At 40.0% G+C, this 27,971-nt stretch overlaps 1 protein-coding gene across 3 annotated transcripts; it reads right to left on the bottom strand.

Annotated features, from left to right (window-relative positions):
- Window positions 1–95: 95 nt before the first annotated feature.
- On the bottom strand, window positions 96–27,971 carry MOSMO (modulator of smoothened). Of its 3 annotated transcripts, none has more exons than XM_023936713.2 (4): window positions 22,397–22,509; window positions 20,093–20,162; window positions 7,079–7,291; window positions 96–382 (listed from the first exon to the last, which is right to left on the bottom strand). In XM_023936713.2, the coding sequence occupies exons 1-4, from the start codon at window positions 22,415–22,417 to the stop codon at window positions 198–200; spliced, it is 489 nt and encodes a 162-aa protein (XP_023792481.1). In that variant the 5' UTR covers window positions 22,418–22,509; the 3' UTR covers window positions 96–197. The 3 variants fall into 3 exon arrangements, 2 of the variants coding, with proteins under 2 accessions (XP_023792481.1, XP_086710853.1); XR_015277411.1 differs by lacking the exons at window positions 20,093–20,162; window positions 22,397–22,509 and adding exons at window positions 6,132–6,238; window positions 27,754–27,971 and having other exon boundaries at window positions 291–382; XM_086854727.1 differs by lacking the exons at window positions 20,093–20,162; window positions 22,397–22,509 and adding an exon at window positions 27,754–27,961.

Below are 27,971 nucleotides of genomic sequence, written 5' to 3'. Positions count from 1 at the left end.
AGGAGATTAGTCAGCGTGGTCTGTATTTGGTTATGGGAAAGGCTCTCCTTTTTTTCATCCAAAGTGCATAGTGAGAACAAGTCAAAGCATTCCTCTTTTCAGTCAGTGTTTGATAGTCCGATTTAGGCATCCTCCTGAGAATGCAATTCTGATGTCTTATTCTTTTCCAATATAAAGTCCTGCAGTCCAGACATTCATCAGCCAGGTAAACAAACTTTGCCAGCAAATAGAAGTCCCACTATTGTAAAGAAAATGGATAAGACAAACAGTACATACGAAGACCCAACCACTGTGTTATTGGGTAATTTATATGGTTGACCTCCAACTTCATTGATGTAAAATCCTATTGGAAATATTAGGGCTGCCATACAGAATAGAATCACTGCAAAGAAAAGAGAAAAGAAAAAATAAGTCACTGTTGTGTTAAAGTGAAAATATTTACCTGTTCACAGAGCCCTCCAGAAAAACAAGCAAAATATCCTGGTTGAACTGAAGAGCTGAGATCAGAACTATCTGAGCTGATAACTTGCTTGAAATTACTGAGTAGGCTTTATGATGCTTTCAAAACATCCCTCATCTACTCCCAAAAAAGACTAAAATTTTGACTGTAATTTAAGTTCTGCTCACTAGATCATGAACTCCTTTACAGAATAAAAAATTGGTAGATATACTTCTATCACCATCTCAAAGTTCAGTCATTCCTTCTCCAGTTATTTTAGAGTAATTTTGCCCAGTCAAGATAAAGTAACATTCAACATTGAAGAAACTTTTTCTATTATCAGTTGTCTTTTTCCAACTGTAGTTGCCCTTTCTCATTCTTCACACATTCCTTTTCTGTAAAAGCTTTGCTAAAAATAGAAAACACTCAAAATTGTTATTACAGTTTCTTTTAAGATTAAAAGGTACCAGTTTCCTAATGTTATATGAATATTTCCGTAGATAATGAAATATCCTTAGAATTTCCCATTGCAATACAATGAAATGAAAGTTTTCTGATTCAGTATAATTCAAGCTTCTTAGTGAAAAACTAAATTCAGACTCTGTGAACAAAGAGATCAAGCAATAAGGGTTTTTATTTCACTTCAAACTTATGTATATGTTTTGTTCTTCCAACTGACACTGTGTGAATGTACAAGAAATCCAGAATTCCTGTTAAAGAATTGCATTATGGATTTCACAGTACCAATAGTGGCCAAGATTCCCTATCCTATTTCAATACCCTAATCAAATCCAGGAGAGAACATCCAGTGTTGTTTCCTGGACAACAACTTCATGTTTCTGTAGCACACCCTTGGGAAAGTAACCCTGTTTAGTCTGGATGTAGCTGTGCAGGACTCTACTGTCAACCATGGGAATGAATGACTTCTAAATATGGCTCCTCTGCAAGGCAAGATATTCTCCACAATAAAAATGAATTAATTATTATAATTTCAATTAACTTTTGAATTGGTTTGATTGTATATTCAAGAATATATAATTGGTTTTTTTAATCAGGATAAAACAGAATTTTATCTGATTCTACCAGTTCTGTCAAGTATTAGTGCTTTATTCCTATTTCATCACTGTGCTTTAGTGCTGTTTCAGACATTATTTACTGTGAATGGAACATGGCACCACAGTACCTATAATTCAACCAAATCTAATTAGATCTGGGGGGAGAGAGGAGCTGAACCTGCTCCGTTCTCTCACCAACCCCAGAAATCCATATACCATCATCTTCTAACATGAAGCACAGCTCACACTGAAGCCTCTCCTGGTCCTCAAACTCTGCCTGTAACCTGGCCACATACAAAAAAGAAAATTCAAGCCAAGTTACAGTCCTCCTGCCTGAACAAAGTGCATCATATGCCAACTTCTTCAGCATTCTCTTGTTAACACAGGCTACTGCTTTTATTTTATTAATAAGGGACACAGGTGCTGTCCTTGTCTCATCTTTCTCGTCTCCACCACTGCAAGACAGAGGAAACCCTGGGGATGCTGTTCCCTACTTAAGCCTCCTTAAAAGTCAAACAAGCAACATCAAAAAACACTGGTAACAGTAATAACCATCACCTTAATCACCAGCTCCACTGCAAGAAATGCTGCAGATGCTTTTGTTTCCAAAGGTATGTAAAATAAAATCAGGAGCTTGTCTGTCCTCTTTGGCCTCACCAGAACAAAATTTCTAGTCTTTACAAATGAGGAAACGACTGGCTGGAGCAGCATCAATATTTTGTACTGTAGCTTCACTACTGCTCTAAATACAGATGCTCCAGCTAAAGTGCCCATACTAAACCCATTTTTTAATGGACTCCATGTATATCCAAGACAAACAGTTTACCACATATTTTATATCTCAGGGCTTATGATTTCCATAGCACAGGTCTCAGCTTTGAGGAAAAAACACTCATATTCTAGAAGATACTGGGCATGATGAATCTGAATTCAGAGATTGTCCAAGTAGGACCTGGGCATAGACAAAAAAGATGCTTTCAATAACCCATGATCCCCAGCAGTACATCAGCTGCTCCTTGCCTTCCAAAACACATAAAGCAGCTTTCACAACACCTTGAGCCAAGAGCAGTCAGCACCAGGATCATTCCTTCGGGTGCCAGTGCCGAGCAGGAAAACCCAGATGTTCCACTGGAGGGGGCTCGTGTCTCGCTCACACTCTGCCCGCACTGCCGGGTTATTCTTCTAAGGGGAAGGGAAACAGCACAACCACAAAACATCTGGCAACTGCACGGCTGCCACATTCCTGCTCAGTGCCACCTCGTTAGGCCATCTATTAGAACAGAACCAAAGACCCAGACACCAGACGTTAAACATTAAACAATGAAGAAAGCTTTCATCTACATGATTATTGGTCCATATAATTCCACATTACACAATCTGGTCTTTAAAAAATGTTTCTTTTTTTTAATTGTATCTCCAACATCTGAGTCCATCCGAGGAAAGTACGGGTATGTGTTTCTTGAGGAGATCTATGTAAGCATAGAAGAGCTTTCTAGCCTGCATCTGAATGGTGGCTGTCAAAAAACTCAATTAGCTCTTGTGATTCTTTAGCTTGAAATTGTTTTGAGCATCTAATGACAACTTCAAAAGAAATCTGGTCTTAAAAAAACGTTTAGTCTTCAGAGAGCTCACTGTACTATCTGCTTGCCTCTGCAGAGTCACATAACGTAGAAATCAGCACCTGGTACAAATCTTTAATAACTCAAGAAGCACTTTATTCGCTGGGGAACACCAGAATCAGACATTCACAGGATAGCTACCGTTAGTTAAGGATGTGATTATCCTGCCCCACTTTTACTTGCATTCCAAAAAGCAGTCCATTACTGCTCATGAACTTTTAAATCCTCAGGAAAAAAAACCCAAACCAAATACAGACTCTCTGGTAACTGCTGGAAAAAAGGGAGAAATATGATTTTTCCATCTAGCATCTTCTCCCTTGATACATCTCAGAGAAGCACCTTGTTCAGTAGTAGCAGACACAATTCATTCCCTTTCTAGTTGCAGCAGATGGTAAGAGACCTGTATCTGTAGGATGTAAACAGATCTTGAGGGAGCTCTGTGAATTCCTGCAACAGCCAAAATTGCAATAACATACATGAGATCACCTACGTGGCCTCCATGGGGAATAAGCTCTGGACATTGTTTCTATATCTGTAACTTAACAGTATCTGTCTGAAGGACCATGAAAATGACAACATTTGAGATTTCCACACCTTCACCACGTCCTATCAACCAGAAGATGTAAAACAAGCACCCTGAAAAGGCAAGAGGTTTACATAAATCTGAAGCAGAGGTAGCAAAATAGGAGCAGTGTCAGAGACATATGGAAAAATACCAAAGCCAGGTCACTTTCTGGCTACCAACATGTGTCCCTGTGTCCCAGGGCATAATTGGTGATGAGATGGTAGAGAAGCTGGGATGGCAAAGGGGCAGTTCTGGGATACAAGCAAAGGAACAGCTGATCAGAGCTTTGCCTGCTACCAACACACGAGGCACAGCTATGGGTTTGTAGCACCCTGTTCATTGAAGAATCACACAAAACCTGGGCAATGCACAGATGAACACTGACAAGGAACCCACTCTCCATTACATTTCATGAATGTGGTACTACTGAAACACCAGTGATAGTTTTCACGGTGTCTATGCCCAGAGTGACAATACCTATCACATCAGTAGGAATACTGATTCCTGCAAGATTCTTCTCTACAAAAAATGAAGGAAAACCTTCACATTTACCTGTACAAGACTTTTGTCACTCATGCAGTATGACATGGAAGACAGCAATATCTCTTCTCTCCACAAAGCTGTTTGCAGAGATGTCAGAAGGATAAGTTTCTGTGCAGTAAATCCACCAACAACTGGGGAATGAGGCAAATGCTGTGCTTGTAAATACCCTCTGGGGTATCCCTTCAGAATTGTACAGAAGAAAGAGAACTGACAGATTCAACTTCTGTTTTCTTCATGTCTCTTAGCTAAACAAGATAAACAAGACCACTCAGCAATAATTCATATTTATAGGTATGCAGATGAAAAAACATGGCTATAGGTAGGTACTTGAAAACACCTGGAGCCATCCAAGATGACAAGATTACAAGCAAAAATTCCATGAAAAATATAAGTTATACAACTATATATAAATTCCATCATGAACTGGGCAAAAGTGATCTCTTACCAGGCTTTCCTTGCTGCTCTCAGAGTTGTAAAGAAAAGGCTGAGCAAAAGGATTCCTTTGCCTCAGATATTTACTCCAGACTCCCTTGCATTTGAAGGAATGGAGCTGGCAGTCCCAGAGCTTCCCTTGGAAGCCCCAGCAGACCTCCCTGCCTGCCCAGGGATTCTGAACACAATGCAGGATAGCACGTCCTGCATTGTGTTCAGAAAGTTCTGAGAAGAATATCTGCTAGGAGCCTGCAAGAGGCCACTGAGTCTTGAAATCACTTGCAGATGAGAAGTAAAACAAATATGAAGTCTTCCTACCCGCTTCTAATGAGTTACACGTTTTCATCTAAACAGCACTGGCACTTCATAGGAAGGATCTGCTCATAGTATTCCAAGTTGATTCCACATGGCTGCATATTTCCTAATACTAACCTACAAACAGGTTACTAATTTGTGTTTCATCCAATGAACCACAGAAGTCACTCTCAACAACTTTTTGAAAAATCTAGAATCTTTCCTTCCATTCACTTCTATTTTTCGAAATTAATTTTCCTAATAAGTGAGTTCAGAGCTAAAATTCCCCATCATCTTTGTTAACAGGAATGCAAAGGTCACAGAGTTGTATGTATTGGAGATGAATACCAAAGACATTGAATGTTATAATTTCAGCAACGCAGAGATCATATCTTAATAGAATTATGAATAATTCTGACTTTGCAAAAGAACAAATTAGTGTGTTTCATTATTAAACACCTCATACCACGAAGACAAATGCTGAAATAAAAATGTCCTTCTATACTGAGACATCTGATAATGAACCTGTTGCAAGCCTGAAGAAATCGCTAAAGAAAAGAAAAACCTAAAAAGCTTTAGGGTACCACACTTTTTGGCTGAACTAATCATCACAGCTGCAGAAAACTAAAGCTGCAGGGATATGATGATTTGAGATATTAAAGAAAAACATTGATTTCTAGAACACAAACTCCCCTCTTTACCCAAGAGCTTTGACTCCAGCTCACTGTAAGCATTTTAATTTATACAGCACTTTGACTTTAACCCCCCCCCCCCCCCATCCATATATTAGATACACATGAAATATGTATAAGATAAACAACTGCACTGGAAAAGTTGGGATGGAATATTCAGTAATACTCAGGTCTGCTATTTTAATCATTCACCGGAAAATAAATGAAAGTCAATCACAATGGATACAGCATTTCAATAGCTCCATTGTCTGCAAGAGCTGCACTATTAATTTAATATGCTGTGTAGCAATGTTGTCAGAAAGATGGCTTTGATTGTACAAGTGCCTCAGTGAAGTACCTTTGTTGAAGCCGAGCACTTTATTATTCCCTTCCCAAAACCAAGGTTAAATCTGACTTGTATTAGATATCATGAGATGTCACAGAGTTCCATTAAATCTTATTTATGCCCATGTAAACCACAAACTTGCATTTTCTAGTTAGTGTTCACACTACCTTTAGTGGTTTGTCATAATTCAAGTCAATTTAAAAGCCCTCAGGTTTTGAGTTTTTTCATGCTGTCATCCCCACCATTAAGGCACCATTTCTCAGTTGGGCTAAGCCTGTAACACACACCAAGAAAAGGAAGTTTGAAAGTTATACCCCTTGCTCACTGTACCTTTTTTTTTTGCACTGAAGTAGCCAGCCATAGGACATGTTTCCCTGTATGCAAACACAGGGCTGCTGGAGAAGGCTTAGCTGCGAGGAGTTACACTGATGCTTCTCCAGAGCACAGTGAAGGGAGGCAGAGAAGCACTGGTACTCCTCCCTCCAGTTAAAGCACGGCTGCAGGTCACTTCTGGAAGCAGAAGTCTCAGTGCTGTGAAGAACAGCAGATGCTCTGCAGTGGGCAATCCTCCTGCATAGCCAATTAGGATGCAGACATTCTGAATAAAGCAGCTGCTGTGAGCATGAAGCAGAACTGAACCAGCCTCAATCCTGAATGAGGTATTCACAAGACACCTGAGGAAGGGACAGGTTACCTCAGATGTACCAACTGCCTCCTCTGCCTCTGAGAGGGCATTTTCAGTAATTGCAAGCTACTAGGATTAAGTCCTGGATATAGGGAAGTGGGGAAGTATGAAATACTACAGCCACTCAAGTCAGGACTGACCTCTTCTATCCCTGCTCATTTTCTTAATTAACGGCACTGCCCAAGGAAGGTAAAGGACTCAGGCTTCCCTTCTTCCACACCATTATTCCCTCTCGATTACAGTCACTTAAGATACCAACCCCTTTATTTCTCAAGACTTATTTTTCCCTCAGATGTGGTATTGAAAGAGAAGGAATGTTTTGCATAGCAGGATTCCTAAGCACTTGCTCCTTTCCAACACTACGGTGTTATTTCAGACTCCACCAGTTTATCCTGCATACAGGTCAACTGTGTAGTTGAGGTCACTTACTTCCAGTGAAAGCTATCCAGCGGGCATATTTAGTAGCTTCTCTTCGCCAGTGGGAAGCCACCAGCAAACCACATGTGACAGTTAGTGAAATGATTCCCATTATGATGAAAAATAACGTAGTGACCCACTCAGGAGGCAGCCGTGGAGGAATACAGGTCCTGTCACGTCCATGGATGGTTTGACACTGTCGCACAAGGCCAACTGTGAGAGCACCTGAAAATACATAGCAGAGAGGCAAGTAAACTTTCAAAATCCTCTCTGAGGGGCGCTCAATTGCAAACCACAGCTCAGAATTGCCCCAAAGTAAGGGATTATTTCTTTGATGAACCTTAGTAAGCCTTTCAAACAGGGAGGATGGGGGGCATGCTATAAACATCTGTCTTCATGTTCCTTCATCACACGCTTGCACAAGCTGAAGTGAGATGGCTGCAAGCTGTATCTGGTTCCTGAGTGGCAATCAAGGTCTAATCAAAGAGATAAAGCACTCATAATAAAGCCTGCTAATATCTGCTAACGTGGTAGCTGACTTGCGTAGAGGATCACTCCCTCATCTGTGCAAGATGAAGTACTTTTACAGTCTAACAAAATGAGCTGTTGCCCCCCTAAAATGCCTTTAATTATCTAGTATCTTTTCCCCTCATATGTAAATATAGCTTTAAGCGTCTGACTCGTGCAGCAGAAACTGCATTTGATTCATGTATGATTTAAAAAACATTGGAAAAACCCCACTTCTTGCCAGTAACTCATTAAAAAGAATCCCTCCATGTAAGATTGATCAATCCTTTTGATTGCTAACAAGAGTTACTACACTCAGAAACTAGGATATCTACACAAAAGATCTATCAAAAAGATCCTAGAAAAAGGATAAGATTGGTACAGGAACCATAAAGATTTAACCAAAATGATGTATTTTCTGTTAAATGATAATAATAAAAATAAAAAATCTTTTTTTAAATCCAAGTCAGTGCTTTTGAGACTCATAAAGAAGTGAGCTTTAATAATTAAGTTGTCTTTCTAACCCCAACTTAACATGCAAGATTAAGATCCATTTCTTCCAGTGTCTCTTAAACATTAAGTTCTAGATTTCTCAATTTTGTTCTTTCTTCTGAACTGTTGTCCTATAAAATCACAATTATCCTATATCTACATTAGGACCAAAACTTAACACTGGACAGCATTAGAGTCAACATCTTTCTCCACAAATTACTTCAAGTAAATATTGTTTCAGCTGACCTGTTTCAAATAAAAAGAGGACAACTTAGACACAATTACAGACTGGGAAGCTTAGGTTTAGCACATCCTTTAGAGGGAGAAACATCTGTCATATTTTCTAGCCTCTTTTTGGGAGGAAAAAAAAGTATGAAACAAAGGAGAAAGCCAATAGTCAAATGAGTAACCAGTCCTAGCGTGCACCTCCTGGCACCCTGGAGCCAATTTCTACAGATCCTCGCTGCTCACACCTCAGCAAAGAGTACCAGCATAACCAGCTTCTGAGCTCAGAACTGTTGGGTTAGGAGGCAGCATATCATGTTTTATTAGATGTTTAGAGTTTTATTAATTGTACTGCTTCGTATCCTAGGGTATGAGAAGACCCAAAAGCAAATCCATTACTGAATCAGTTCTGTTGAAGTATTCTTGCAACACTTGTTGCAAACTACAAAATTTCAGTCCTATTCAAATATATCCTTTTAATTACACATCTACTGACTGAAAGATTCAGGGGTGAATTTTCAGCTAAAAACTGAACTACAAAACCAATGAAGTTGGCATTTTCTACTCAAGACACAAAGCAATCACACCACTGCTGTGCACCAGGATCACACAAACCTGAGCCAGGGTTACACAAGCACCCCTGCCCAGCTCCATGGCTGCACAGTACAGTTTTACATGAACTTTTTTTTTTCTCTCTTTTTTTCTCTTCCATAGCTTGCAATGTTTTCATTGCACATCAGCTGCTGGGGCAGAGGGGAGATGTGCCAGTGTCCTTAAAAGTCAAGCTCCTTGGAACACACACTGCAGAACCTCATACAAAACACTGAGCAGTTTCCTGTAGCTTGGGGATAAAGAGGCCATTCACTGTGGCATCATAGAACAGGAAATTAATCCCAATCACTCTGCAAGACCAGGATTTAACAACAATTTTACTATCCTTACAGAAGTCAGTTTTTTCTAAACTGCAATTCTAATCAAAGAATGACTTCATAAAAATGACATCATACAGTCAATAGATGTTTTCTGAATTCAAAGACCTCTCCTGACTTCAGTGGCAATAATTTAGTGCATTTTTAACTTTGGAAAAAGCAGCAGTGATAAGAGTCACTCTGCTGAACTTGGTTCCATTTTGTGTCTTAACTGAAATGGAAAAACAGCTGCCGTAAATGAGCATGTATTAGAGAGAGAGACAACTATTTAATTTTGTAGATGCAATTTGCAGTTTATATTGAAGACATTTTTCAATTAACAAGAGCACATTTAATATGTCAGATTCAGAGAGAACCAAAGCTAAGCCCAGAAATGCCATATCCAGAGGAAAAAGAACTCTTGAATTATTATTTTTAATGCAATTTCTTTTACTATCAACACCTACTACTCCAAAAGGTGATTTTCTAAAAAAAAATACCCACCCAAACAAAAAAACCCAGAACTGAAAATTAAGAAAATGAGAGAAAAAAAAAAAATCTCTGAATTGCGGGTACCACAGTAGCATTCCTTTTTAATACACAAGGTTTGCAAGAAACTATTCAGAGGATGGCTTCCTAAACATCATTTCTGGTGCCCAAGTGTACTGGTTCTCTTAGATGTAGGTTTTTTCTTTTTTTAAATCAGAGTTTTAAGCGTCAACAAATTTCAAAATCTGTCATTTTGGAGGAAATATACTGAGCTTTACAGTTAAGATCTTGCTAGCACATAGATAATATATTTTCTTAACTCTGCTTTACAGACTACAAATCTAAAGTGGATATACTCCATATTTAAGGTTTTGAACCTTGAGTGTGCAGTCTCTAGGGAGTCAAATGGAGGGCAAGAGGTCTGTGAACCATTTCTGAAGGTTTCACAAAGGTAACTGGAAAATCAACCTCATTATGCGCTCAGTTAAAGTTCAAGTTGACTACACAGGAATACCTCACTTGTGTGCATAACCTGGGCACAAGGAAATGAAACCTCAGGGCTCATCCCACAGTGACAAATCTGTTGAATTCAGACTTCAAAAGAAGTCTCTGGTGTGGAAAAACTGTATTAATTTGCCATGAAAATCAAAAGAAGAGCGTGTTTATATGGTATTTAATTCTGTTGGTCCCATTCTGAAGCAATCAAGCAAACAAGGAACGGCAAACAAACTTGTTATAGAAAATCTTGTTCCCCCCTTATCTAGTCTATTATTGAAAAGAGGGACAGAGATATGAAATTGTACAGAAGCCTTCTGCCTGTAGTTAGAGAAAAGCTCAACAACCCATCTCAAACCAATCAAGTTCCACTGAGATCCTTAAGTAAAAGGTTTTTAAGTCATCCTCTCAGAACTACTTCAGCATAATTGCTGAAAACACCTAACACAGGTATGGAACACATAGCACAGCTAATGGCAGGAGATTAGGCAGCTGAAAGATGGATCCAGCCTTAAACATTTGCAGTGGAGTAAACACAGCTGCCCACCCACCTCCCCCTGCCTGAACGGCTCAGCCCTTGGGAGCCACAGTGACAACCCCGAGGTGCAGGGGCTGCTCCCCTGCTCTCACCTGCCTCTGTCCCCAGAGCTTCTGAGACTGGCAGTATTCAGGTCAGTACAGCTACAGCAGGAGGTGATTAGGACAGATATGCTAATTACTAAAAATGAAATTCGACCTTTATCAAATCAGAGAAGGCTGCACTGAGTAAATGTTACTGAAGTGATCCTTAGTCTTTTCCAGTAAATCTATTCCCTGAAGTGCCAAAGCATTTCTAACACATTAAAAAACCTCTCAGTAGTGACAGCCTGTATATAACCAGGGCTCCAGTTAATTTCAGAGAAAGATTTTGTGATCATCCAACTCCTCCAAACCACCAGTAATGCTCATTTTTCGACACTGCATATTTTTACTAGAATCAATGATAAAAAGGCTCTTCAACAAATACACCAACGCTGGGGAGCATCATGTAGGTAACAATTAAGTTTCACAAAACCATAGAGGAAAAGACAGGGAAAGGCACCAAATCAAAGAAAGGTAAGCCCTCATTTTCCCCCCTGGTGCAGATGTGCAGCTGCCAGGGAGCCGACCCCCAAGTCCCACTCCAGCCCGGCGGTGCTCTGCCATCCCTCTCCTGTTTCCCTGGTAACTACAGAGCCACCAAGGAGGAATCACACTCTACAGAGAAAAACAAAGATTGCTGCAGCCCTTTAACTCCCCCTCCTCTACATCACTTCTGAATTATTAAAAGTGGCACAGTGATAGCACGGCTGGAAAGCAGCAGCATAATAATGGCCACTCAGATGTTCACTGTTCATCTGTTATCCGAGTGCCAGGACATGTGGGATCAAGTGTGCCAGATGGACACAGGAGAGGTGCCACTGCCATGAGGCACAAGAAACAACTAATATGCTGAAAGCAAGATGCAGTGAATGAGGTGGGGCTCAAATGTTAGAAGGTCCCAGAGCTCAGCAGCTATGCTGGCACATGAACATCCAAGGCACAAACCCTCAGAACTGCTCTTGCTCAGCCTGAGGTACCTGCTCCTTCTCTGCAGTCCCCTACTGTCACAGCTTGAAAATGAGTTTAGTCTTTACAATCACTTTAGACAAAATGCTATTCCTTGGGTTTAAATGCATCTGAACCCCTTATATTCCCTGACAACAGCTTCCTAACTTCTACCTCCCATACATTAACCATGTCCTTAGCAAATGCTGAATACTAACATTAAATAAGTATTACAGGCCAATATGCCTTGTGAGGGGGCTAGAACATGGAACTGCCCCCAGAGAGCCACCTGTTCTCTCTCCCTCCTTGTCCTGCTGAGATGGGATGGTGCTGCTGGAAATGCCAGTTGTGACCGGCAGACAGCTTCTGCTCAAAGGAGAGACTTTTCTTTAGTGTACTGTGGACTTGTTAAACCATCTTTACCAAGTGAAAAGCACAGTTTAGAGGTTTCTTAATGAGGTGCTGGTGACATAAATCTTAGCGCACTGCCAGTGTGGAAAAGACACTGATAAGTTTTATGTTTTAGTAATGAGCACAGTACATGGAGCTGTGTTATTTGGACACACTAAAACATTCATTGCTGCTGGTTAGGTAACAGTCACATGCCAGGGAATGACATATGTGAAATTAAGGGCAGCTCAGTTAAGCCATTCCCTGTAACTCTCACTGGGCCACAGACAAGGACAGCTTAGTTCTGGAAAATGTCTAAGTTCTATTCTAAACTTGAATGGGAAAAGGTGTAGGTCCACCTAAGAGGAACAGGCTCCAGCAATGAGCAGAGCTGTAGCTTGTTGCCATTCCAGGTGGAAACTTGAAAGGTCTAAAGAAAACACTGTGATTTTGCCATGGCAGACTATAATTCTATGCATCAGTGTTAAGGATAACCCTCAAGCTGGCATTGGCCAGCTTGCCTTTAACATGTTTGCTGCTCCTTGCCTGCAACCAAGCTCTCTGACAGAAGATTGCTCTCAATGTGAGCAAAGTATAGCCAAGGAATTTCTGAGAGGAACAAACAACACAGCACGGAAAGAATAATTCCAATGCACCTACCCATACTGGAAACAAGGAGGAAGGGCTTCCAAGAAGAAAATTTTCAAAGTCATCAAAGGAATTTGGCAGTTGAAGTGGGATGTTTTCCATTCTTACATATGGAATTTATTTTCCTGCAACAGGCACTTGAAGTGATGTTGCTATACAAAGGGGGAAGAGAGAATGACTCCTTTAGATTTATTTATATGTATTTTGTTTTGGGTAAAATTTGTATGAATTCTATAGTCTAGGTAGTAGTTCCTTAGAAATAGAGAGCTCTCCCTCCTGCCTTTCCCAAAACTCAGGGAGCTGACAGTACTGATCATTCCCAACCACAGTCCTGGAGGTACTCTATACAGTTCATTCTACTTATTCCAGTGCAAAACTCCATTAGAAATCAGGCCCTGTACCCTCTTATGCGATTAGCCATGCTCAGAATAAGCAATGCAGAAGGTTAGGGGAAAAGTTATGCCTTTGTAGGATAAGCACCACCTCAGGTGTGAAGGGGAAAAAGATAACAGCATCCTGCTGGTTTGCAAATCCAAGAAGGAAGAAAGAATTAACAATGCTGGGGAAAACCACCAGATCCTGTATGGCAAGGCCAATGCTGTAACAGTCAAACAGAATCATGGGGTCTCTGGATGCCAGGTCCCACAGGCTGTCCCACAGGCACAACTCACAGAATTGCTCTGCATCTACAACTGTTCACAGTTACAGCCTCATAAATCATAGTCCTCATCTCAATTTTCAACCTTGACCCACTAAAAGCAATTTTTAAAAGTTTACAACCTCAAAAAGCACCGTATCAGAGTATTTTTTAAAACAGCACATACAGATAATTAACTGCAACTAAGTAACTACAAGCAAGTTGAACACTTTGTCTCCCACATTTGTGCTTCAGTCTTTGTAGAACAGCACACTGTTATGCCTAGATAGGTATAAAGGGTATATAAAAGAATCAAAACATAATGCAAGATCAACTGCCAGTCTCTAATCAAGTATGAGAATACAATGTCTGGTACAGTTCTTACAAAAATAATCACTTCTTTTGTGAGGAATGGAAGTAGTTTGAGCAGATGCTCTTTAGCACTTATGCTGCTAAAATAACTTTGAGGTTACCATGCAAGTACAGTATTCAGGATGTAGCAGAACAGATTGATTCTTTCACTGCGGATGTTCCAGTACATTGTTCAGGTAGTAAATTAACAGGAAACTAAGACTCACTAAAATAAGATTTATGAATGTTAAAAGATGATCTACAGGAAGGCTGAAAAGAATAATAGAGGATCAGCTGCAAAGGCACAGAACATACAATAGTTCAAAACAAACAGATTATAAATTATCTTTCCTGCCTTTTGTATGCCAAATCTTATGCTTTTGGCCTTCAACTCCAGTTTATCTCTCAAATAATCTAATAGGTATCATAACCCTGGGAAAAAAGCTTTGGAGTTTCTCACTTTGAAGAAGAACAGATGCAAGATCAATTCATACACCCACTGGATTTCTATCGGTATGAAGCAAACAGCTAAAAAATATTTATACAATGTTAAAAAGTCAGTTTTTAATAAAGACCTAAATTTACTTGTCAAGTCCCTGCTGTATCTAGAGGGCCTCTTTTAAGAACCTTGTTTTAAGAGTTCTTGTTGTAAGAGTTCTTATTGTAAGAGTATGTTATATAATCTGTTATTTCTCTTCTACTCCATTTATCCCCTTCTCTCAAATCTGATGCTCTCTTCCTTCCAAATCAACTTTGAAATGCATCATCCTTCTTGCTCTACAGATGTAAAGGATGCTTACTTGCTTCAGAACAAAGTATTCTTAAAAATATTCATACAGGTGAGGTAATATCTCTGGCATCAAACACAGCTTATGTTAGCTATGAGGAACCAACCAATTTTATTATATTTAGCAATCTAATTTTCAGAGAACTGAACTTATTAGGTACCATTTTTGTCACTCCTTAGAAATCTTACTGACTTTTAAAGAGAAAAATTCCAAATTTCAAAGTCTAAAGCCAATGTCAAAAGAATTGTGGTATATTAGCAGAAAAGCCTGCCTTGCTGCTGAAGAACATCTGGTGCCAAGTTGCCTCAAAATTTTTCAATTCTGTGCTTGTATCATGCCTAATGCAAACCAAATCCTCCCTCCATAAAACCCACAGTCTTCTCCCTCCCTCTTCCTTTCCCAAAGTGCAAAAAAAAACCAGGGGCCATCTATTGGGAAAGACTTATACATATTAGAAAAGTTTATTACTACAGATGACAATCATTATGATACATTAGTTCTAAGAGATGCCTAAATTGCAGACATTTGGGGCAATAAAAAGTGAGTTTATTTCTGAATTCGAGTAACTTCCAATGCCCTGCTGCTTGTGTATTGAGTTTACTTAATGTTTTTTTAATTTTCCAACCCCTCTTTTTTTAAATTTTTTTTTTTTTTAGAGGGACCACCAGACTCTTGAAGAGCTACCCTCAGGCACTAACACAGGAACAATTCTCCTGACACAACAAAGGCTGTGTGTTCTCACATATCAGAGCCAAGAAATCTGCCTGTGCTGAAGGTATTCTTTCCTTCAGAAGAAGGTATTTATTCCTACTTCAGAAGACAGCATTAATTAAATGTTGTTTAAAAGGATCTCTAATAAGCTGCATCCTTCTGGTTGTTTATTTTCTAACACTGTAAGCATTTTCACAATGGAACAGTTTTGTCAGTGACTAGAATCTTTACAGTTTCTGAAGTGGTAAGGGCCTGCAAAAAACCAGAACTGTCCTAAAATAAGAAAGCAATGTTTTATTTAGTTTAAAACACAAACAAGGAATCCAGTTATTTCTATTTTTCCTTCAACCAAAGTAGAGCTACTCGAAATTGACAAAATTCACTGCCTAAAAAAAGAAAGATCAAAGGCAGTGTCAATATTTAAAAGTGATTTTTGGAGTCAGCCACACCATTTTACGCCATATGTTCAGCTGAAAGCCACAAGCTATGACACCCACAGCTGTTCCACCATTTAACATCTGATGAGCTTGTGTTCTTTTTAACATTTAGTTATATTTGGCTTCAGTCAGAGCTGTAAAATGATACCTCTTTATCCAATACACCATATGACCCTACCCCAACCTTCTCAGAAGTGGTCTGCCCAGCACCTACAACTGTAGGGGTGATGTGCAGGTCTCTGAGGCTGCATCACCAGAAGGAGCCAGTGACATGAGGTGGCTGGGCTGGGGCAGTAATGGCAGCACCAGGATTTGCTGCGTGGTACAACACGACCAGAACAACACAGAGATTCTGGATCTCACAGTGCAGGAGATCACTTTCCACACAGGAGTCTTATAAAATGGTCTGTTCACAGGCTGGCAATAACTGGGCTTCAGAGCCCTCCATTTTTAACTCCTGCAAATCCAGAAGCACAATTTCACCAAGTTAGCTGTGTTACAAACTTATTGGATATACTCAAGCAGATCAGGATGGATACACCAAAATTCCCAAACCACACCAACTAAAGTACCCTATTGTTCTCCCTCTTTTTATTCATGGAGAGAAAATAAGTAGCAACCTTCCTGGTTACAGCTTCAAGCAGTTTTTCTAAGGTAGTGACAAAGGCATTCAGCGCAGGGGGAAAACTCAGGTCCTGGCTCTGACTTCAAGATTGCTTGTGCATTTTAACAAATTAAATTCATGAGGAATAAGGATCATCTTCCTCTGTCAGACATAACTGTTGTGCTTTGCACTGATCTCAGCTTGCATCAGACATTTTTCAAGGACACCTACTGATCTGGCTCTTCCATGGCCTCATGAATCACCCAGTGGTGAAGGTGAAAAGAGAAGTGTTGAAATGCATTTTGGCACTTATATGGTTAGAAACGCATCTGCAAAGTTTCGGTGTCTGTTCTGCAAACACTCAGCCCAAATACACCTGATGTGCTTCAATGTTTGCCTGCACCAGAACATAACTTTCTCTTGGTCCACTACTGACAGAATATTTTCGGCCCAGATTACCTGAAAGTACAAAAGACTATATAAAGAACAAAACATTCAAACCCCTAACCAAATGTTCTAACAATTGTGGCAGTTTCTTTACATCACATAACTGATTATGTGATACAGGATTATATTTATAGCAATGAGGACATGAGAAGGGAGGTTTGCAGGTAGAAGTAATCTTCCATTAAAACCACTAGAAAAACTGGAAAGATTAAGCACCTTTCTGGTCTTGCAAGTCCTTCCTTGGATACACAGTTTACCAGCACTGTACTCAGTGGGGATATACAAGATCCTGTCTTTGTTTACTAGCGTTGCTTTATTCGTAAGGTACTTTCATCAACTGAAGAACAGCACATATTTTCCCAAAGAATGTATTTCATTGCCACTAGAATAATATTTTAAGTAAAATACAACTTAAGCCTAGTTTTTATTCCTAATTATTTTATTCTGCTTTTTAACTGTTGCCAAATCTGTGTATGACATGCTTGCAACAACTGGGAATACAGGTTAAACTGCACTTCAAATAGGGATTAGCTACAGGGCCAACATTTTATTATCTACAAGTAACACTTCATGTGCTGAAAGACAGACTGAGATACAGCTTAACTACACACAAGTTGTCCTTCAGGACCGCTGGCACACTGTTTCCTGGCTAATTAACATTTTAAGTCCTCAGCAATATAAAAGGCAAACTGGAAAATAAACCAAACTAACCCTCAACCTTCTTCTGTAGTAATAATTCTCAAATTTAGGCATTTACTTGCTGTTCACATCATAACAAAAGCATTAAAAACAAGGAAGAATAGGAATGCAGGAAGCATATTCAGGATTTATCCTGAAGTATGTATTTTCTTATTGCTTTTGCTAGGGCATGTCCTTGTTTTAGAAGCTTGCATAATTTAAGCCTGAATTATTTAGGCAATTAACAGGTGCTGTCTGTGTGGTGATAACACTTTCTTCCTTATCACAAATTGGCATCTACATAAATAGACTGTTAGAGTCTGGAGAGTTCTCTTTTAATTTTCAGCTAGTATAAGAGAAGACAGACCATTCCTGAACAGTTAAATTTGCACTTCACTGAAGTAAAATACGATTTTTTTGAAACAGCAAGGCTCAGTCGTTTCTGAGCACGTAGGACTGCTGTTAAAAAGCAACCAAATGTTATATAGTGCTCCAAAGAATGTATCTGTTAACAGATGTTTATACAGTTGTTATATTGACATTCTGAAACAGATTCACTCTAATTTTAGATTTTATATAAACAACCAAGAGATCCTCTGTTCTTATCACCAACTTCATCTTACTGAACATCTACTTACAGACAACATTTACTTCAGATTATATCGGGCATAAGTCAACAGACTTCTGTTTGTGAAACAGCAACTGCTACTTCTGGCCTTTACTCTCTTTATTTCACCATTTTTCATATATTAAGCTTCAGGGTACTTCTTGAAATTGGTGAGTGACCCAGTAATATTCCACTGAATGAATTCATGGGACCACATTAGAAATTCCTGGCCTTTCAATCTTTTCAGGTTTCCTGTACAATCTTGTTGCATAGTTTTTAAATTGAATTAAGTGTAGGTTTAAAAACAAAGTGAAACATGCTTCTTCCCACGAGTTTCTACGAAGGAGAGCACATCATTAACGCATGAATTTAGGTGCACAATTTGTTTCAGAATGCAATTCAACCTAAGGAAAATAAAAAAGTTCTTTCTTCACCCTTGTGACTTCTCTTCCCCCACAGCATGAAACGCCTACAATGCTCCTCACATCAACAGGCACAGAGGAAGCAGCAGTGCCTTTTCTCCTCTACAAGAAAGGAAATCAGATTCTTCCACTGCTGCAGTTCTGGAGCTGACACTTCCACTGACCGTGGGAATACTGTTAGATTACTGTCTATGATTGAGAAAAGATATCTCTTAATGCACTATTTAGAGTATTTCTATTTTGTATAGAGAAAACCAAATATATCAAAGCAAATTTTCAAGTCAAACAAGTCACCCACTATACCAAAGTCATCCTTCAGGAAACTTGAAGCCCATGACAAACCTTTATGAGTTTTCTTCACTTTTCTTTGGTATAAAGACATTATAATTAGAGGCTGTTAATGTTTGATACATTAAGCTCACACTGATGAAGTTACAGACAAAATCATTCCTCCTTACTTGTACATTTGCCCTGCTTATCAACAAAGTCGGGACCCCTCTAATTTCTGTGTATACAAAGATTTTATTGCAGAAATTAGTATATATGCCATGAATTTGAGAAAAGTACAAAGAATCTAGGTTCAAAGCAGCCCTTCTGAAGTATTCATAGCAAAGCAATTCTGAAGTACACTGAATGATCAGTTGTCCTGTTCTGATCCCACACCTATTCCTTAAAATACAACTAAATTACATTGTTGCCAACAGCAGAAAGTAGTCACAGCAAGAGAAGTGGAAACCACACAAAAACAACCTGGGCAAAAGAAAGGAAAACCCAGGAATAAGAACTGCAAGAATACAAACTGGGAAGCTGGCTCCATGATGAGCACTGCAGAAATAACTTACCTGACTTTACCGTCTATAAACATTGTAATTTGAGTATTAAATTCTTGGATGTACCAAGCACAGAGACAGCCCAGTCCTCCTAATGCAGTGTGCAAACAATGGCACGAATAATTGCTCACCATCAAGTAAGCTCAAGGCCTAATGTGAACTGTCTTCAACTGGACAAGTACTTAAACATCCAAGCGGGGTATTAATCACTATACCTTGAGAGACTGTCACCCTTAATGACCCCAAAGTGCTTTGTAATTTATGGCATCAAACTGCAGCTACCATGAGGTTTTTGGGTAGCAGCCAACTGTTGCTTATTTCACTGTGCTGTGCTGGCTTTGAATACTGCAGTGAATTGCTGGGAGGCTTTCGATGCCCTCACAAGGGAGCATTTTATATCATCCCAAGGACCCAGATGTAACAGACTGAGTTTTGCTCAAAGACAGGAACCAAGCTCTTCACACACTGTGAATTTTGAACCTCAAACTCTTAGCAGCAAGTATTTGCTACTGGATTAGCCCACAGACAAACCACCACAATCAGACCTTTCCTAGGGTACTAAGAGAGACCAAACTTTTGTCATCAACTGTACTTACAAAATTTAAAATATGTTTAATATACAAGACAATACATCAGACAGGAAATAAAATATATCATAGGAAGAACCCAAAAGCTTCCCACTGAGAAGGGATATAACCTATGACCATTGATTCCATATAGTTCCCTACAGAATCAGGCCAATATGAGTGCTTTGACAGTCTAAGCTTGTTTCCCTTCTTAAAACAGTCACGTACCCTGCACAGATCCTCTTCTTGGCCATATCTCCAGTTTGTCAATTCTGTGTATATCTCCATCAGTCAGAGGCTTGGGGAAGAAAAGTGAAATTGAGCAAAGCAGCTGGAGTATACATAAGGGGATTGCTGCAAAATTATCAAAGAACTTTTTTTCCTGCATGTAGCCCTTACTAATAAAAGCTCTGTTAATTACTGTATTTGTAGGCACTCTGAATAACAATAATAACTTACAACTAGGTAATAAGAAAATTATTTTTAAATTTAAAATTGCATGAACTGAAAAATTTAAATAATGTTACAGTTTTCCCAAATTACTTTGTAGAAGAATAAAGCAGCCTCCATACTGTATTTGTTCTACCACACTACAAACATCATTTTGTATCTCCTTCTAAAATAGATAGCAGCATTTATTCTCTGTGAAGTTCAATATATTTCCTCATCCATGAGTCACTCCAGTTACATTCTTCTGAAATACAAAGGTCTCAACCACTGCTGGAAAAGGATTCAAGAACGAGGTGAAGAACTCCTGCCTAAGATGAAAATCCTACACACTGCACTGCATGAAAATAAATGGGAAAGAGTTGAGCTGTTGTGAAGTTCCCATGAAAAAAAAAAGTAGGTCAAGCTTAAAAGTTTGACCTACTGATCTTCTTTGCTTTGGCAAAAGTACAAATGGAGTTTACATAATGCTGCTCACATGTAAGTGCTGGATGGAAACTAAATGATACAAATGTTTTTAATAAGCCCCAGCCATTAGCAGGATTTCTTTTTTTATTATTTTAGACAATTTTAAATCTTTGTTTTGCAGCACACACTATTGAATCCTTACTTTTAAGACTCATACGTTTAAGTTACTCTTGTGTTGATTTCGGTGTAAGTTTGTGGCAACAAATGTAATAAACACACCTCAAATCAGATCTAAGTTGATTTAAAAAAAACATAGGAAACCCAGGTAACTTCCTAAAGCCGCAAAGCTGAAATTTCAACAAGGCACCTTTCCCACAGACAAACCATCTGTGTATAAAGCAGCTTTACGTTTACGTACTTCTTGAGTAGGATGGACAGAAAGCAAATCTGTATCTGCACACACTGAATAGAATTAAGTTCTGTAGGAACTGTGCACACTGCTGGTAAGTAAATAAAAAGGTTATTTCAAATATCTGAAACTCAAGTACCTTATCCAAAGCACCTACTGCTAGAAAAGATAAATGAAATGCCTGTTATTTTGTGATTTTTCCCCCTCAGTTTAATAAAGTAAATCTGTGATATGAAACAAAAATTAAAAAAAATAAATTAAAGCTTTGCTGCTAATGCTAATAGAAATTACTGTGAAAAAGATACCACCTCTGTTTTACAGAGGAAGAAATTGGGGTACTTCCAAAATAACTTGCCAACATCCAAAGTCAACCATGCCAGATGCTAGATTTGAAAAGTTACTGGCTCCCAGATCTGTACTCTATAATCAGGTATTTCTTACCTAAATCAAATTAGAGGGTGAGGAATTCAACAGGATTTGGTGGAAGGCAAACTGACAGTTTTGTACCTTCACATGCTAAAGAGAAAACAAAACGTGCACCTAACAGGAGCAGCATTAGTTTGTATGTGTTAAAAAGCAGATGTAAAACATCAGTTCCTCTATGGTCAAAAACAATTGGCTCTCTCATGTCTTCTCTGGCAAGCTCAAATAACCAGGCTGACACAGCTCTCTTTCACGAGATTCTTCCTACACATAAAATAGTTCCATATGTTTAAATGCTGGGTGGTTGAGTAAGCACAAAATTAATTCATTACAACAATGCCTTTCTATTGATTTTTCTCGTGCCTTAAGGCCTGGTCGATTGCAGAACTCAAGCACAATTCAAACACTCTGCTTTGTCACATTTTTACATCCACTTGAAAGACATCTACAGATACAAAGTGGAATGGAAATGTTCCTTTTAAAGATGGCACTGACCCTCCCAGTCTAGGCAGACCCATCAACAGGCCACTCATTAGAGTATTCAGATTATATGGGGTTCAGAATCTTGTTCTTGTTTGGGTTTGGTATTGTTGTTCTTAAGGCATTGGCAACATCTCTGAAATGCAAGTGCTGCTGGCAGGGCCTGCATCTTAGAGGCAGGAGGTCCTCATCCCTCACAGTGGGGATCAGCAACACATCACAACCCACCACCACCTTTCCCTCCTTCCTCACACACCTAGGAGCATCGATCAAAGAAATGTGTTTTCCTGAAAATTATGTCCTAGAATCTAATTTTAACACTCTGATGTTTCAGATGGCTTTGGAGATTGCTTTTCAGCACTCACCTCTAGGACCTGATGGTACATAAATCTTCATTCTCTGTATCATCCTTCTTTTTTTTGTATTCTCAGCATGCAATCCAAACAGGTTCATGAAAGGGCAAATAACTTCTCCTGTCACAGTCACTACATGATAGCACAAAAAACATTAGGAAAAAGTAATTTCATAGAATTGCTTCCTATCATGTCCCATCACTTTCTACTGAGAAGAGCTGGGAGATGCATACTGTTTCTTGAGTATATTGCAAGATGCTTAAAAAATGACCACCAGAATCCTTTTACAGACAGTTTTTGAAAAGCCAACTATCCACACATCACAGAAACAACACTATCTCCTTCAGAGGAGAGCACAATGGCTGCTCTACACCATGACTTGTCCCCAGGGGAGTATTGTACATGAACAGGTCTCAGCACAGGCCCTAAAGGGCAGAAGTCACTGGTAATATGCCATACTGACTTTTACATATCACTACTTTTTGAGCAGACAACTTCATTGAAACAATAATGCCAGCAGGAGCGCAAGTTTACACCGTCTTTAAATTGTGGATACTTTATTTACTTTGTCTGTTTTATTCTATTTAGAAGTAGTGTTTTATTTGAGCACCTTCATGTGGTCTTGAGTTTATTCCATGTACAGTCAGTGCTCCAATAAGAGAAAAATATTTCAGTGGTCTCAAGCTCAGCAGGAGCCAGGAATCACTGCTTGGTTGTACTACCTGTGATAGTTCATTAAGCTGATGCCAACAAAGCTACAGTTCCTGTTGGAACTGTGAAACAAAATTCCTCAGGAAGAGCTACGACATGCAGAGGAATAACACTGAACATCAGTAATTTTCCACTAAGTATTAGACAACTTATTCCACAGGAGCAGGGAGTTAACAGCCTCAGGAGGAATGGCCTGCTGCACAGAGCCTGCTCTTCTGTAGGAGCCTGCATTTGAAATCATCCTTCACAAATAAAAATGCAACTGAGTGTGCAAACCCCAAGAACTGCATGTAACACTTTAAAAGATACATCGAAAGGCAGAAGTAGTAAACAGACAATTTTAAATAAATGTCATATTCTAGATTTACAATTCATTCTCATACTGTTACTGCACAGCAAGATACAGAAGGCAGTTTAAATAAAAAGTGTGTGTATATATATATATATATACTAACATGAGTGACCTTGATACTTTTGTCATAGATGCAAGATGAAATTGGAAGCTCTGCTGCACACAAATATGGCCCAGATCAGCTCTGTTGGGCATATGCAGAGTGGCCTGGCCATAACATTCTACTGTGTGTTCCCTGGTGACCTATGGATCAGCACAGGATGTGATATATCCTTGCTTTAGGAGTTACCCATCACTTAAGCACCCCTAAATCTTGACATCCATGTTAACTTAATGACTGCTATAAAAAGGGTTCACGTTCTGTAAATTGAAATCAAATGAACAATCATGCTACATAGGAAGGGATGACTAAGCCACATAAACAAACTCATAGCTTAGCTTTCTGAAGTGAGATTTTACTTGATTAAATTATTCCCTTGAATTACTTGACCTATCCTAAACCCCATAAAAGCATTTCAAATTGTCAACCCCTCTCACATGTACAGCTTTTACCATCTCTAATTTCAACTGTGCATACTATTCATACCCTTTTTCCTATAAAAGAGTTGAGAGCTGAAGCTAGAGCTGCTTCTATCCCCCTTCCTCCCCTACTGAAGACAAAATATCAAAATCATTAAAGACCCTCCCACACAAAAAAAGGAACATATGGAGACAAAACTATCAGCTTATAAAGTTCTTTGCAGGAGTGTAGAGATACAGAAACAAAATTCCTTCCTACTGAAATCAGTGGCACTTTAGGCACTGGTTTAAATTAAAGCCAGCTCTGTCCTTATTTCTCACAGTGTCAGTTTGATAAGAAAAGGCAGTCAGTGCAAGAATACTGAGCAGCCACTGGTTTCCAGACTGGAGTTATCAATGTTCTGTACTTGCACAGCACGAATAACAAAACCTCACTAAGAACTCACTGTAAGAAAAATCCATTTAATTTTCATCTTTCCTTTACCATCTCAAAGATGTGTGAAATATCTGAAACCAAGTTAATGAATGATTCTTACAAAACTACCTAAAGAAAAAGTGCCCAGCATAGACTTGGACCCATGTTCACAAAGGTGTAATTCCTCTGGCCTAAAGACAGATAAGCATCTGAGACCTTCAATAATCTCAGCTGCAATCCTCTCCTAATAATTGCTGTGGAGAAATTTTTATAGCAAACATTTTTCAAATGACTATAAAACTTACCTTTAAGAGTAAGATTTAGGAGACTAATCAGCCCTTCTATATTGATTTAAAAAAATATTGAAACTATCTAGATTTTTCAGAGAAGCATTAAAGCCAGTGATTTATTTTGCTATCCAATTTAGCTCAAACTCTAGTAAGTAAGAGGTACATATTGTTTAGTATCCAAATCAGAACAGATTTTTTTCTTCCTGAAACATAAGCCCAGGTTCCCAACCTTAACAGAGGCTGTTAACAGCTCTGAATGAGCTAATGCAGCGCTGCCTTCCCAGGTTTGCCAAGACCTCTGCTCTCTGCCATCCTCAAACAGCTGCAGTATTGAGGAGACCAGGTTGTTCCACGCTGTCTTTCAGAACCCCAGGACAGCAGCCAAGCAGAGAAACACTATTACTCCCCTTCCTCCTCACTACTAGGCTGACTTGGAGAATCAGAATCTAGAATAATACCCACAGGAGATGAACCCAAGAACAGAGATAAAGTGAAGAAATATTTTCTTTTACCAACTAGCTCCTTTCACCAGCTGAGCACAGGATGCTCTGCAAGAAAACCTGCTTCTTAGTGGCACATATGGAAGCTGGATGCCTTGGATGTGCTCCAAGCACAGTAGTCTGCTGAGAGTCCCTGAATGTCACCAGCAGCTGGGACAGGTTTTACCATCAGGGCTGTGCACTCCTGTGCCATATCTCTCCTCAGCAGTCAGTGGGTAATGAATGGCACTCACAAAAGCATTCACCTTATAATTCAATACTATAAGAAATGCTTGGTTCAGTAGGAATCTTTACTCTTCCTTTCTTTACTGTTTGGGCAAACAGCTCGTTTCAGAAGAAATACAGATTTGTATTTCAGCAGATTTGTATTACAGCAGAAATACAAATTTGTATTGCTTGTAAGCACAACTCTTATAATAATGCATTGAATTCTGTATCAATAAAAATCTACAAAAGAGTTATTAAGGGTGGCAGCTAGCTCTCCTTTATGGTTTTATCATGACAACAGTTTGTCTGGCTTCAAAACAGAGCAAAGGAAAAAAAAAAAGGCTTAGGTCTGTCAAAACATTCTTTGACTGGTGAAGTCCTTCAGAAAAATCCATACAGATTTCATGTTTGCCAGCCTAATTAAAAGTAAAACTTAGTTGCACCTCAGAAGTGGCAGATGATTCTTAAGTAATCATGCACTAAGTAACTAAGAAAATTTGCTGCTTAAAATATTTTAAGAAACAATTTTTGTGTCACAAGGGATCTAAAACATTTTTCTTTACAGAAGAACATAATGGACTGTGCTTAGTTCCCAAAGGACTGGTTTTTCCATGAGCACTTTTTTTCAGAATAGTTTTTGTTATCTCCTTTCTATAAATGCAAAGAGAATCCAACATCTTACACATTGCACAAGATCTGCTAACGTGAGGCAGGACTTTAGAAAGACATACTTAAATATTTGAAATTAATACTATTTTATTTTACTTTAAGCCCCTGAAGAAGGGCTCATTACTGCAGCACTGCTGTTAGGTGGAATTATAAGAGGAAAGAACCAACTACTTTATCTAGCCATAGGCAGGAAAATCATCACAATTAGCTACAGGAGGAATGGTGAAGTCACCCAGGGAGTTCCTGAAGGCTGCACTTTGGGAAGGGACTCGTTCCTTTCCTCTGAATCATGTAGGAAAGTCCAGGTTCTAGACCAGGTTAATTAGAAGCAAATAAAATAAGCCATAAGTACAGTCTGGTCTGAGCACAGTGACTAATCCCAAATAGTTTTTAATACTCTACTTAATTAGAATAAAGGAAATATAACACAATTTGAACCAGTTCAACCATTCACATGCATTAAATATTAAACTTGGAAGATGCAGGCCAGATGAAGAAAATTTTTTAAACCCTCTGCAAGAATTTATGACAAAAGTCTTTACAGTCAGACCACTTTTCTCTGTACTAACCTCTGCTTTGCTTGGAAACGATAAAGTTTAGGAAAAGTCACAGAATTTCTTGAGTTGAAAGGGACCTAGAGAGATCATCAAGTCCAAGTCCTGGTTCTGCACAGGACAGCCCCAAAAATCACATCATGTGCCTGACAGTATTGTCCAAACACTTCTTGAACACACAGAGGCTTAATGCTGTAACCACTGCCCTGGGGAGCCTGGTCAGTGCCCGATCACCCTCTGAAACCCAACTTAACCTCCCCTGACACAGATTCATGCTGTTCCCTCAGGTCCTGTGACCGGTCAAAGTGGTTAAGTTAATCTGTTTGCAGTAAGGATGGTTTCCTTTCCTGACAGGGAGCTTTGGGTTCCTCTGGCACATGAGATCAAAGAGCTGCCCTCCTCCTGTTCTCTTTCCCTGCTCCACTGATCAGAACATGCAGGTCTTTATCTACAGACTGAAACAAATTGTTCATAGATAATTACATCATAAGTAAGAAGACAGATGCCCAAATCCTTTTTCTTTTAAAGAAAACAGTGTCACACTCCAAAATAAAAAACACATGGGATTTCGGCTTGAAAGCTGATAAAAATCAGCATGCAGGAAATAATCTAGGGGAACAAAAAACGATGAAGGAAAGCAAGAACTTCCCCGCAACAAACGAAATATCAGCGTAGTACGATAGACTCCAAACCTACTGCAAACTAAGAAGAGACAGATCTCAATTCCCTGTCCAGGGTGATGGTACCTGGGAAGCCCAGGCAGGGAGGCTGCCCTGGCCCTCAGTTTCCCAGAATCAGAGGGGGCTCGGGGGCTTTGCAGGACCCCTCGGGAGACCGGGCTCAGCCGAGGCGGCCGGGAGGCACCGCCGCGGGCTCTGCCCGGGGCTGGGGTCCCACCAGCTCCCCCCGGCCGCCTCACTCGCCACCGCCCCGGGGGAGCAGCCCCGGGAGCCCCCGGGAGCCGGCCCAGCCGCTCTTCAGCCCCGCGGCCAGCAGACCCCAGGCTGGCCTCCCTTCGGCGCCTCACGCCGGCCCCACCACCGCCCCGGGCCCCACAGCCCGCTCGCCCCCGAGACCCCCGGGCGCTGCCGGAGCCCTCTCCCGGCCGCCTGCCGCACTCCGCCGGCGGGTCCCGCCGCCGGCCGCCCTCACCCGCGGACTCGCCGGTGTTGATCCAGTCCGGGTTCGCCAGGCTGGCGATGGCGAAGATGTCGGCAGCCAGGAAGAGGCATCCTGAGATGATGGTCAGTTTGTCCATCTCCTCCGGCTCCGGCGGCACCCGGCTCCGGCCTCCGCCCGGCTCCCACAGCGGGCCCGGGCCGGGGGCGCCTCACGGCCGCGGCTCCATGGGCCCCGCGCCGCGCTCGGCG

Source organism: Cyanistes caeruleus, chromosome 17, assembly GCF_971803275.1.
Source record: "Cyanistes caeruleus chromosome 17, bCyaCae1.hap1.1, whole genome shotgun sequence".
Classification (NCBI taxonomy): Eukaryota; Metazoa; Chordata; class Aves; order Passeriformes; family Paridae; genus Cyanistes; species Cyanistes caeruleus.
This window is presented reverse-complemented; position numbering and strand designations above follow the sequence as displayed.